Source organism: Zonotrichia albicollis, chromosome 7 (genome assembly GCF_047830755.1).
Source record: "Zonotrichia albicollis isolate bZonAlb1 chromosome 7, bZonAlb1.hap1, whole genome shotgun sequence".
NCBI lineage: Eukaryota > Metazoa > Chordata > Aves > Passeriformes > Passerellidae > Zonotrichia > Zonotrichia albicollis.
In genome coordinates this window covers 50,878,190-50,890,804 of record NC_133825.1, presented here as the reverse complement: position 1 = coordinate 50,890,804, position 12,615 = coordinate 50,878,190, and the positions used below count along the sequence as shown (strand labels likewise).

Below are 12,615 nucleotides of genomic sequence, written 5' to 3'. Positions count from 1 at the left end.
CATCAGGTCGGTCTCTGCCAGGATACTTAGTGCTTTGTTATTGTAATACCGGGTCGTTGAGGCTTATCTCTTCTTTTGTATTAGTAAAAAGCCTGGCTGGGTGCGGTGGACCCTTCCCCCGAGGCTGTGCTCTCTTACAACATAGGGAAGACACCTGAAAGGGTGGGGGGGGTTATGCAAAGTGACTCCAAAGTCCAGAATGCTTTGTGGGACCCCGACTCGAAATGCAACGAGAAAACCCCAAAAACAACGAGCCAATTACGAATTGAGAGACTAAGGTGATGTCTGGATGTGAGGAGCCAAGTGCTGAGCCTGCAGAGATGCGGAGCCCCTCTCGCCCTGACCTTGGGAGTCGTCCCCAGCGCTGAGACTGAGGGGACCGCACTGACAACGCAACATCTAAAAGGGACATCAAGCCCTAAAAAGCTCCCACGAGGACTGGATCCCTGGCTCTGCTCCTAGTGGGGCTCATTAGGCGGTGACCGCACTCGCGCTAATTAGCGCGCACGAGAGCAGCGGGCTCGGTTCGGCTGAGCTCGGCTCCGTTCAGGCAGCCTCGCAAGCCTGGCCTCGGTTCGCTCGAGGCCGTCAGGTTCGGCCGGTCTCGCCTTGCTTCGGCTGAGCTCGTTCCATTCGGCCGAAGGAGGCGTCGTTCGATCGTGTTTTTACAAATATCTTTCTCTATAGATTGTATATTTCTATATTTAGATTTATACTTCTATAATACTTCTATTATTCCAAATAAAAACCCCGTCTCTAACCAAATAAATACAAAAAACAACCTTCTTTTAAACGAGATTGAAATATTTTTATACTTAGTATAATTATATTCCCATTCATATTTATAGTTTCTTTTGATGCAGTGTACTAATTATATATAATATATGTAAAGTTCTAGAAATGTATTTAAATTATTATTTATATTATGTGTCATATCTACTGCTACAACTAACTTTATATATATATCTGTATTTATTTATGATATATTCCTGTACTTAGATTTCTACATTTATATTGTTTGTATTTATAATTTTTATAATCAAAACCCTGCCTATTGACAAATAAAAACAACCTGCTTTATTTAGCTATTTAAAAAAATATTTTCATGATTATAATTTTCATGTTTATATTTATAATTTATTCTAGATTACATGAGAACACACCTGCTCCTGCACCCCAGTGGGGCTTCCTCTCCTGGGGACCTTGGGGTGCCCCAATGGCATCAGAGCCCCGAGTCTTCACCCCCCTCTCCTCTATTTAGAAACTACACAGGAACTTTTTTCTGGAAACAAAGACATTACCTAAATCCTCTCCCCGTGTCCCAGACAGATAGATGTTCAGTTATTAGTTGGCTGGGCAGCAGTTTCTTAAATAGAATGATAAACAAGATGTGAACGTTTTAGCTACAAGCAAATAGGCAAATCTGAACAAGGTACCGATGGCCAGCCACCAAAGTTATTTTGAAGCAATTTTTTAAACAATAAAATACTGCTACCACAAAAATAAAGCAAAAAGCTAACTACTGGCTAAGAAAAAATTAACTTTTGACAACAACAACATTCCAACCACACAGGCTTTTTTCCCAATATCATACCTTATAACTACCTCTCTTGGGAATTCTCATCATGTATCCCAAAAGGAATAAATACCTTAGAGCGTCCTAAAGCAAAAAGTAGCACACATGAGCTCCTCACACTCCCGGCAGTGCACTGAGCTCCTCACACTCCAGCGCAGCGTGCACTGAGTCTGCAACAAATTCTGCTCAGTGAGGGTCTGCAAACAAAGGTTCAACTGATGAACTGAACTGATTTTATAGGGATGTTTTCTAAGCACAGAAGCACAAAAAAGAACAAGCAGTAATAATTCTTAAATAAATCTGCAAGTTTTATTTAGCATATATGCGAGTGATTTCCACCCTGTGGCTTCTCACTTTGATTGGTCTGTAGGTTCAGGAAGATGACAATGCATACTCTGCCTTCCCTGAGCCCCCACGGCAGCTGAGCGCTGCTCCGTGTGCTCAGATCGTCAGGAGCTGGATTACACGTACCCGGACGGACTGCAACTGCTCTGCTGCAGATTCAGGAGACGACGGCAGAGAGGGGCTGGCCGAGGCGTCGTCCGAATTCCATTTCTGTGTGACGAGAAGCGGTTTGTTCCCAACAGCTGCAACATCCCCGGCTCGCTTCCGTGGTGAGTACCGATGGCAGACAAATGGCAGCCCGAGGAAATCGTGTTCAGGGCTCTAAGTGGCTGGGACAGGGTCTGATGTTTTGTTTTGTATCTGTATGACGATTAGTACGACAGGGCTCTGAGGGATGACATGGCAACACAGAATTAAAAACTCCTCGATAGGATTACATTGACTTCTAGGAAAAGACAAAAGCCTATCACCCTTCTGAAATCTACTTTTAATCCAAAGCACGGGGATTGTCACTATACTGCACCTTCCAGCTTTTCAAAGCAGCTTACTTCTGAAGACCAGGAAACATTGATTTCTACAGAAACAATGGGCAACCCCCAGGTTAATTTAAGCACTACTCTTTAATAGGGGATCTGCCAGCGTGCCAGTCCAGCTTCAAGTGCGCTTTATTTCAGTCTAACATCCCCACAAAATTCTTCTCACATCTTCCAACCCTGAAATCTTCTTTTTTCCCTAAGGCTTCTCATCATTAGCAATTTCCAAGTAACGTGGTATTTTTACAACATTCAAAAATGTCATGCTGGACTGTGCTAGAGAGTAATCTGCAAATATAAGCTTAGCAAAGATTGAATTGACTTGTCCAGAGAAAAAACCTACAAGTGAACACCCACACCTGCCTACAAAGAGCTAACAAGCCCCTGGCAGCTACCAGCATCAAAGCACAGTGGATGTTTCTAATAGAGGGTAAGGATAACAATACCACCTTTTGTTCTCTCCAGCTTGTTTTCCCTGCAGTCATATTTTGCTTCTTATGATTGTTTTAGTCTCTGTATCTTTTTGGACAGCACCGAGCCTGACGACAAGGACACGAGAGTCTTTCCCTGCCGTAGGGAGAGAACCAGGAAAACAGTTAAAAAAAGAACAGGGTAGTTTGAAATTCATACTTCCAGTGAGAAGCAGCGCCTAACAAACAGAACAAAAGCAAACAAAGCACGATACCTCCCTGGGGACAGAAGACTTATAAACCCTCCAGGATTTACGACCAACCCCTTCAGGACAGCAGCCAAGTGTCCCATGAGGTGGTGCTGCACCAAAGAATGATCTGACAGGTTCCAAAGAGTCAAATGCACAATATTTTGCAAAGCCGTGAAATCTTGCAAAATAACAAAAATACAGTTGATATAAACTACAGGGCAAGAGTACAAGTGTTCGCTTTAAGAGCTGGAACCATCCAGGTGAGCACCTGATAACTGGATCCTCACCAGAGTTTGAACCCTTCGGTACACAGAAGGGTTTTCCCCAGAAATTTCACAGACTGAGTTTTGATAGAAGCACATTTGCCAGATCCTCAGAAGCATCACCCATTCTCCAGGTGTCTGGAGAGAACTGCAAATGGCTCTCACGTAGTTTGAGCTGGTTCTCCAAGGTCTCAGGGTGAGTTTCACCAGATGCAACCAAATCGGGCGACTCCCAGTGGGACAGAAGGAACCCAAAGTTTGGGTAAGCAGAGCTGCAGCAAATACTGAGGAAACAAACATAACAGCGTAAAAAAATAATAAACCATCCTTTTTTTTTCTCTTGCTTTTGTTTTTTTCTTATTCAGATCAGCATAGCAACTAAAGAGAAGGTGAAAAACTCACCATTACTGAACATTTCATCATCTGTAAGCCGAGCATCCTTAGCACAGAGGACTCCAAAGTTAAAATTCACCGATCCCTGGGAAATAAAACCAAATATTGTATGATAAACAGTCAAACAGCAGACATAAAAATTTGTTTCCTCTAAGGACTTTCAGGTATGTATGTATCTCTGCATACATCCTACACATTAGAACGTACACTTTATACCATCACCTAATACATAATATTTTACCTTTAAATTCTGATAGTATAGCATGAATTTTTAACTTAAATTGGTGATCTATTATTATTAAGTTGGTACTGAAAGTTATTTCTGCTGTCACGTTCAAAAAAACATTTTTTTTTTTTTACTGTAATGAGGAATCGATTTCAAAGTCATCACAAGCCCATCAAAATACAAAGCTGTATTCACTGGACGGGTCTGTGAGCTAGAAGTAGTTAGGCTTGTACTTCCCTCTTGTTCTTCCAGAACCGATAAATCCTGTCAACAAAACCAGGATCTTTAGCCCACTGCCGTGAAAGATTCTACAAGGATGATGGTTTGATTTGTGTTTACAAGTTTTGATTTGAAATGGCCAGTTCAATGGATAAAGACAGTTTCAGTAGTATTACGTTACTATTATTATTATTATTTCTATTATTATTTTTACTATTACTACTACTATTATTATCACCTGCTACTGGAAGAAACAAACCAGTCGTACCTATACTTAATTACTTTTATTTCCAGAAAATAATAAAGAAAAAGAACCAAACCAAAAAAAGTCACTTCCTACCTTTTATATCAAGGGATGAAAAACTTCTCTTGGGCTCTTCTCCAATTTATCAAGACTCATAGCACTGAAAGGCAAACAAAACAGTGCTTTATAGAAGGGCAAGTGCACATTTCAAGGCTGAACCACCAACCGATTGCAGTGACAGCAGTTACAACATGAATCGTTCCGAGAGCCTCTGTTAAATGCAATGTTCTGTGGAACTGCCATTTCTTTCCCAAAATACTAACTTCCAACACTTCCTAAACGTATTTTGTATTTTAAAACAACAGAAGTTAGTGAGACACTGTGTGGAGGTCAGGTTTAAATTTATTTCCTTCTAAAGCACAGAGCTCTGTTCCATCACCCTTCACTTCGGCTCTGCACTGAATCACGGTGAGCATTTGAGGAGTGCTCAATAACCAATTCTATTTCTCTCTTTTTCTAGTTCTCTCTATTCCTAAATAACTAAAGACAAGTCCAATGAAAAATGACAAGTTCAGCATCAAAGTCACACTTTTTCCCTTTGTCTGGTCAAGAACAGGCTCTAAATCCACTTAGTGCTGCCTGCAACGATTAAGACGTGCAAAACCATTTTTACATGCTTTATAGGTTTATCATAAAAGGCACAGAACGAAAGCTCTGAATTACAGGAAAAGGTACACAGTCAAATATCTAAAGGGATCACTTATTTGTAAATGCATACCTTGATAGAGATCGCACTGAGAACGTTTCTGTGGGACTCTAAGGGAGACATATTTTCTGAGTACCCTGCAAACAAGAAAAGCTAGGATATATTACAGGACATACCCACTTTTTCTATAGGCAAATAGGATTTTTAATAAAAACAACTCAGTTGAAAAAGAAAGAAGAAAACCAAGGTCATTTTACTCAGCTATATTTACTCCCGATTTAGAGGAAAAAAAAAAGTCACGGGTGCTGCAAAGAAAAAAAAAGTGAACCATAAACGCCTACAGTACAATTTTAAAACAAGTGCTTGGATAAAAGAATCTCATGGAACGTGAAGTAGAAAAAAAGTGAAACCGCTATCAGACCTGCCTATTTTCTCACCTTTGTACAAGAAAATCCTAAAAGCACTATAAAGTCACTGCCTAAAACCAGTCATGGGATGTAACCAAGAACAATTTAGGCATTTGCTAATCTAGACAGAAAGCTTTTCTGGATGCTAGTGTCAAATCACAAGTTTTGTCTTTCAGAAGCCCGACAATGCTGGAAAGCACTTTCCCTGGGGCTGGGGAGGGCAGGGGCAGAAGGGGATGAGTTTGCAGATCGCACCTGTGCCATCGGAAGGATACAGCCCGCCTGCTCCCTGCGCTGGGCATTTTCCCGGCCATCTCTGGCTTTACCGCTCAGCGCCGCTCCATCCGTTTGCATGGCAGAAAGAGCCTCGAGCACTAGCGCAGGCAGCAGCCCAGTCATTCCGGCGATATGGCAGCGCTCTCTGCTCGCAACGCCCAACACGCGGCGGAGCCGCCTCCGCCCGCAGCACCGGCAACAGCCCGAGGGAGACGGCTGCAGCTCGGGGGCTGCTGCGCCTCCGCCAGCCTGAGGGCAGCCGCCCCACCGGGACCGCGGGAGCGCCCGGCGCCGCTCGCCCGGGGCGGCTCCTGCAGCTCCCGGCCCGCGGCAGCAAAGCACCGCCTCGCCCTCCGCCATCGCTACCGCTCAGTAAGGCCGAAGAACCGGGCCGACGCCCCTTCCGCGCTGCTCAGCTCCGTGCGGGCGGCCAGACGGAGGTTTCGCCCCTCCGGCGTCGCCGCCGCGGCGCCGGGAGCTGCCCGCGCACAGCCCCGCGCGGCCGCCTGGCACGCCAGCCACTCCGGTGCCGCGCCAGCCGTTGCGTCACACGCCTCGCCGGCAGCAGGGCCTGCCGGGAGTTGTAGTCTCGGGCTGACAGCCACTGCTCCGTCCTCCGCCACCGGGAGCTGCAGTCCCTCCCGGGCATCAAACGGGTCCTTCGCCCCTGGGCGGGGAAGGACCTGAGGCAGCAACGCTCCTCCCGAATGCCCTCTCTTTTTCGCTCCAACTCTTTTTTCTTTTTTCACTCTGCTTTTCACCCCTTCCCTTCCCTCTGGTGCTCCTGATTCCTTTCCTTTCCTTCCCTTTCCTTTTCCTTTCCTTTTCTTCTGTTTCTGATCTTGGTTTTCCTTTCTAGCTTAAGAATAAAAAAGCAGCAGTAGAAACTTTCAGGCTACCTGGGAGTAAAAAAAACCTGCAAAACGAAAATGATGTAAAGAAAACTATTTATTCCCTGGGAGCCTGAAATTTTCTACTGCTGCACATGACATAGAGCTTTTATTTCTTCTTATAGATAGTTGATATTTTATACTTACTTTATACAGCGCCCCCTGCCGTGTGCCCCGGAGACCTGCAGGGAGAGCGCTGCGGCGTCCTTCGGTTCTGTTTCAAGAAACTCGGCTCAATTCGGCTTGGTTCGGCTCTTGGTCTAAACTCGTTTCAGTTCGGCTCTACGGCCGAACTCGGCACGGTTGGACGAAACTCGGTCACATTCGGCGCATTGTCTAAATGCGGCCAGTGTCGGCTACCCTCGGCTATCGATTCCAGTCGGCTATCCTCGGCTCTTGGTGTAAACTCGGCTGTTTTCGGCTACACTCGGCTCTTCGGCTCAAGTCGGCTCTGTTCGGCCACACTCGGCTCTTCGGCTCCAGTCGCCTCTTTTCGGCAACACTCGGCTCTTCGCCTCTTCCGAACAATTCGGCCCCGCTCGAAATATACCTATTTTTACATTGGAAGTATACATTTCTCTTAGGATTTTTACTTCTCTAACACTTGCAGGATTCAAAATAAAACCCCTGCGTCCACCCATACATGCCAAATACAAACCCCTTTCATTTCAACTGTATTTCATTTTTTTTTTTTAATAATATTTTTCAAATTTAGATCCACATTTATATTTAAATTCTATACTGATGTGTGTTCGATTTTGCATTTCTATTTTCCCATTTATTTATAAATTTATATTCTCTGTTACAACTCTTCCTATTACTTCTATTTTTTTTTCGTATTTTTATTCAGATCTTTATATATTTATTATATCTTTCTGTGTGAGGATTTTTACTTCTGTAGCACTTCCATTATTTAAAATAAAACCCCTGCCTCCACCCACGTTAAAGCCAAAAAGAAAACCCTTTCTTCTCAACTGTATTTCAATATTTTTTAAAATTCTGTTTTTCAGGTCCATATTCACATTTACATTTAAAATGTATACTTACGTATGCTGTTATTTGTATTCTCCATTACATCTCTTCCTATTATCTCTATTTACTTATATTTTGTGTTTATATATATATTTATATCTTGATTGTATATCTCAATATTGAGAAATATATACCAATAATATCTACATTCATATCATTTAAAATAAAAACCCTGCCTCTAACCCAGTAAGAATAAAAAAAACCCCAACCCTTTCTTTCAAACAATATTTAAATAGGTTTTATCCTTATGTCTGATTTTTATATTCCTATTTGCATTTATAATGTACATTAATGTATATTGCTTACTTATACATTTATCTTTATCAATCTCAATTTGTAAATAAATTTATATTCTACATTACATCTGATGCGAGCAGTTATATATTTTTATACATATTTGTATACATTGATTACATATTTCTGCGTCAAGATTTTTACTGCTGTAACACCTATTTAAAATAAAACCCCTGCCTCTACTTAAATAAAAGCCAAAAAATTCCCTTTCTTTTAAACTATACTTACCTATTTTTATATTTATATTCCCATTTATAATTCATATTGCCGTATCATGTTATTTCTATTCTATACTACAACTCTTCATATTACTTACCTATATTTAGAGTTCAATTTGTAGTCATAGTTTAGCAATCTCCCTTTATATATTTATTATCTATTTCTATATTAAGATTCACATTTCTATAACACTTCTATTATTTAAAATAAAACTCCTGCCTCTAACCAAATAAAAACGACCGGATAAACCCTTCTGGCACGTTGAAACCATAGAGACGGCAGCTGGGAGGACTGGAAATTGTCTCCGCCTTCTTGAAACCATAGAGAGAAGGGACGGGACGACCGGATAAACCCTTCTGGCACGATGAAACCATAGAGACGGCAGCTAGGAGGACCGGAAATTGTCTCCGCCATCTTGTAACCATAGAGAGAAGGGACGGGACGACCGCGTAAACCCTTCTGGCACGTTGAAACCATAGAGACGGCAGCTGGGAGGACCGGAAATTGTCTCCGCCATCTTGAAACCATAGAGAGAAGGGACGGGACGACCGGAAAACCCTTCTGGCACGTTGAAACCATAGAGACGGCAGCTCGGAGGACCGGAAATTGTCTCCGCCATCCTGAAACCATAGAGGCGGGGGACGGGAATTTATTACTAATTTTTTATATATCTGTATATAGTTGCAATACATTTCTATATTTGCATTTGTGTTTGGGTTGTATTTCCATTTATATTCTCTATTCATATATCTGTATACATACACAATGCTCTATTAAAAATAGAATAACTAATTGCAACATATAATGACTTATGTTCCATGTTAAATTTTAAAAATTGACCGAATATATAAAAATAACGTTGGCTCATTCCCATTTCTGCACATCTATTTCTTTTGTTTCAATATAGTGAGAGTTATAATTGTGTATTTAAAATCCAATTCCTAAATGAAATGACAGAACAAACAGCATTAAATTCCCACCAATATCTTCCAAAAACATCGAGACACCCGAACATCCAAACAAGCGTCAGAGAAAAAACAAAGAACACTCTTGTCAATAACAATTCTCATCACGACCGAAAAATGGAACCAAAAGAAAAGAAAACCCTATAGAAACACACAGAGCAAATTACAAAGGGTACTAAAAAAAAGTCAAACCAATCTTCTAAACTCCAGACAGTGCCACTCACCCTGAACGTTACTAAAAAAAAAAAAAAGACAAAATTCTACCTCTACACTAACTCAAAGAATAACCAATCCTCTGTAAAAATAACTTTAAAAACTGAACTAATTAACAAAATGGAAAACATCTCAACCGCTAAAAATTAAGAAATTAACTACCCTAGTAAAAACATACTTTAAAAACCCACCATATAAATACCCATGTTCCCAAAAAAAACCCTGAGAAACAATACTCAAATACATTAAAAGACAAAAACAATAAAAGAAAATGAAGAAACCACCAACAAGAATAATCCCAAAACCCAAAAAAACTTAAATCTGCAACAAAAATATTATTCCCAACTGAATAAACCCATAGTGCCTCAAGCTATCAAAATAAAAATAACACCTAGAAACAAACACAAAGACTAAAGACACACGTAACCATAAACAATGTCTCCCAAATTACCGCAACCATAAAACATACACTACAATCAAACAAACCAAATAAATAAAAGCCCTGGAAGACGATAAACACACATGCAATTCGCGAGATCAAAAACCCGCTGCTATGAACGACACGACGCTACCTCAAAAGCCCACCGAAACAAACACTACCCGCTCACGCCAATAAAAGCCACCTCAACAGAATTAAAATCCGAACCGCTGCTTCGCGCTACGACCCGTAAAAACCATTGCGCGCCTTTCTAAACATAATACCCCGGCAAAAAAAACATATCCGACTACGAAACCCAATCCGAAACGAACCTTTATCATCCCCACCGGCACCACTCAGGAAGAACACCGCAGCCCTTAGCGTACGCCCGCTGCAAACCGAACACAGCGATGCAATCAATGCCGAAAAAGCGCCTCCGAACCGCGGCACCGCCCCAGCACTGCGAGCAGCCGAAGGCCGTGCTCGCTGCCGGCCCCGGACGGAGCGCGGCTCCCGCCAGGAGAGCGGCTCCTCCGGCGGCTCCTCCGGCACGCGGGGCCGGCGCCGGCCCGGAGAGCCGCGCCCGCTGCCCCTGCCCGGCGGGGCCGGCACCGGGCCCGGGGGTGGCGGCGGCGCCCGAGCCCCGCGCCCGGAGCGGACGGAGCGGCCGGCACCGCCCGGGCCGCCGCAGCAGCGCCCGCGCCGCCTCTGCCGCCCTTGGCCGGCCCGGCGCGGCTCCCTCGGCTCGCACCGGCGCGGCTCCGCCACCGCCGCCCTTGGCCGGCCCGGCCGCGCCAAATCCCCCGTGCGCCCCGGCAGCTGCCCGGGCCGTGCCAGCGCCGCTCCCGAGCGGCAACGTTCCGGCCCGGGCCGCGGGCACCACAAGCGCCCTCCCATGCAGCGGCACGGCCCCCTTGCAGCCCTGCAAACGCTGCCACAGCTGCAGCTTCCCGCAACCGAAGCCCGAAACTGACGCCGCAGGCGGGGCTCGCCTCCCTTCAACAAGGGCAAAGAAGTGTCCTCTCCCCTTCACGTTCGTCCCCTACGAGAGCACAAAAGAAGGGGCGCTCCTCAAATGAAAGCCTTCGACTGATGGCAAAGGGCCATTTCCACCTCCATTCAAACCCTTGAAAAGGAGGGACACCACGGCTGCCCCCTCCATTTCAACCCTAGGGTGATGAAAATGGGGTGGCTGCCTTCAAACCAAACCCATAACACCACAAGAATACTTTTCCCATTCCCCTTCAAATAGAACGCAGGGATTCCCTGTCACCCCCGGGATACCCCCAACAGCCTGGAAAAGGCAGCTTTTCCTGCAATCAACGCCCTTAAAACCACAAGTGAAGAGGGATCCCCTCAGTTCAAACGCAGACAATAAAAGAAGAGGAGCTGCGTCCTTCTCCTTAATCCCTTTCGTCCTCATAAGCTGCACTTTTGTTCCTGGGGAAGCGGGGAGGGACTGGCAAGATGAAATTGCAAAGGGGAAGGACAAAATTCCCCGCTCCAAACGCACACGGGCTCACCTGTTCGGCTGCTGCTCCCCGGCACAAAGATTCGTCCCTCGGCACCTCCTTTAAGCGATGCTTGGACGTATCCAAGCGCGAATCCGGGTGTTTCCGCCGATCCTGGGAGAAGCTCTCGCAGTCCTTCCGTGAGACAGCGCCGGGAGAGCCCCATAATCCCCTCCACTCAGCAGCTCCGTGCAAAAATGTACAGAGGCAAACTCTCCCCCCGTTAAAACCGCCCCGGCAAGAGCCACCCCCTCATCATCCTCACAGCTCACACCTGGGCTGCTCCGAGCCCCTCATCATCCTCACAGCTCACACCTGGGCTGCTCCGAGCCCCTCATCATCCTCACAGCTCACACCTGGGCTGCTCCGAGCCCCTCATCATCCTCACACTCACACCTGGGCTGCTCCGAGCCCTCATCATCCTCACACTCACACCTGGGCTGCTCCGAGCCCCCATCATCTATTTGTCATATTTATATTCGCTTTTAGATTTAGAATTTATATTACTGTATAATATTTACTATATTGTATATTACATCTCTTCATGTTACTAACATAGATTTCTATTTCTATTTGTTTTTAAATTCATAGTATAGCATTACAACTTTAGATTTTTATTATATATTTCTCTATGCCGGTTTAGATTTCTATAGTACTTATATTATTTAAAATAAAACCCCTGCCTCTAAGGAAAGAAAAACCAAAGACACCCCTTTATTTAAACCACACTTAAAATTTTAATAATAATTTTGTTTGTCATAATTGTATTCACATTTACATTTGTAATTTTCATTTATTATATTTATAGATATCTTATAGATTGGAGAGAATACCTTTTTATATAATAATAGATATATTCTTTTTACACAATATATTTCTTTTACGTATATTTACATATATTAAATATTTCTGGATATCGATATATATAGGATATAATTGGATTTCTATTTTTATACCTTTTATGAAATCTCCAGCCTATACCCCAATAAAAGCCAAACAATCCCCAATTTATTTAAACTGTATTTAAACATCAATCCTGTCACGGCTGCATTGCACAGCAGTGCCCCGAGCTAATCTGACACTTGTTCATCTCCTGTACCTGAGACTGAACCCGCTCACCTTGATCGCACCTGGCAAAACCATTTTCGTACCTTTTCCTGGCATTGCTTGGGTTTTTTCTTGCATTTTTGTGGCCTTTACTGCCTCTCTTTCTTGCCTTCTTTC

At 43.8% G+C, this 12,615-nt stretch overlaps 1 protein-coding gene and 1 long non-coding RNA gene across 2 annotated transcripts; both read right to left on the bottom strand.

Annotated features, from left to right (window-relative positions):
* Positions 1–2,660: 2,660 nt before the first annotated feature.
* Positions 2,661–5,488, bottom strand: LOC141729734 (uncharacterized). Its single transcript, XR_012581184.1, has 3 exons — positions 4,557–5,488; positions 3,781–3,856; positions 2,661–3,662 (listed from the first exon to the last, which is right to left on the bottom strand). It is a non-coding gene; the product is annotated as an uncharacterized LOC141729734 (long non-coding RNA).
* Positions 5,489–7,939: 2,451 nt separating this feature from the next.
* On the bottom strand, positions 7,940–10,792 carry LOC141729733 (uncharacterized). The gene is made up of 2 exons (XM_074545483.1): positions 10,213–10,792; positions 7,940–8,904 (listed from the first exon to the last, which is right to left on the bottom strand). Exons 1-2 carry the CDS (start codon positions 10,775–10,777, stop codon positions 8,486–8,488), a joined length of 984 nt encoding a protein of 327 aa, XP_074401584.1. The 5' UTR covers positions 10,778–10,792; the 3' UTR covers positions 7,940–8,485.
* Between the last annotated feature and the right edge of the window lie 1,823 nt (positions 10,793–12,615).

What these genes read in the sequence shown, in the direction of transcription:
- LOC141729733 (XM_074545483.1), bottom strand. Translation starts at nt 10,777, where the DNA reads ATGGGAGGGCGCTTGTGGTGCCCGCGGCCCGGGCCGGAACGTTGCCGC. An exon ending in TGCCGGTGGGGATGATAAAG is followed by an intron (nt 8,905 to 10,212) that starts GTTCGTTTCGGA and finishes CTATGGTTTCAG; the next exon opens with GATGGCGGAGACAATTTCCG.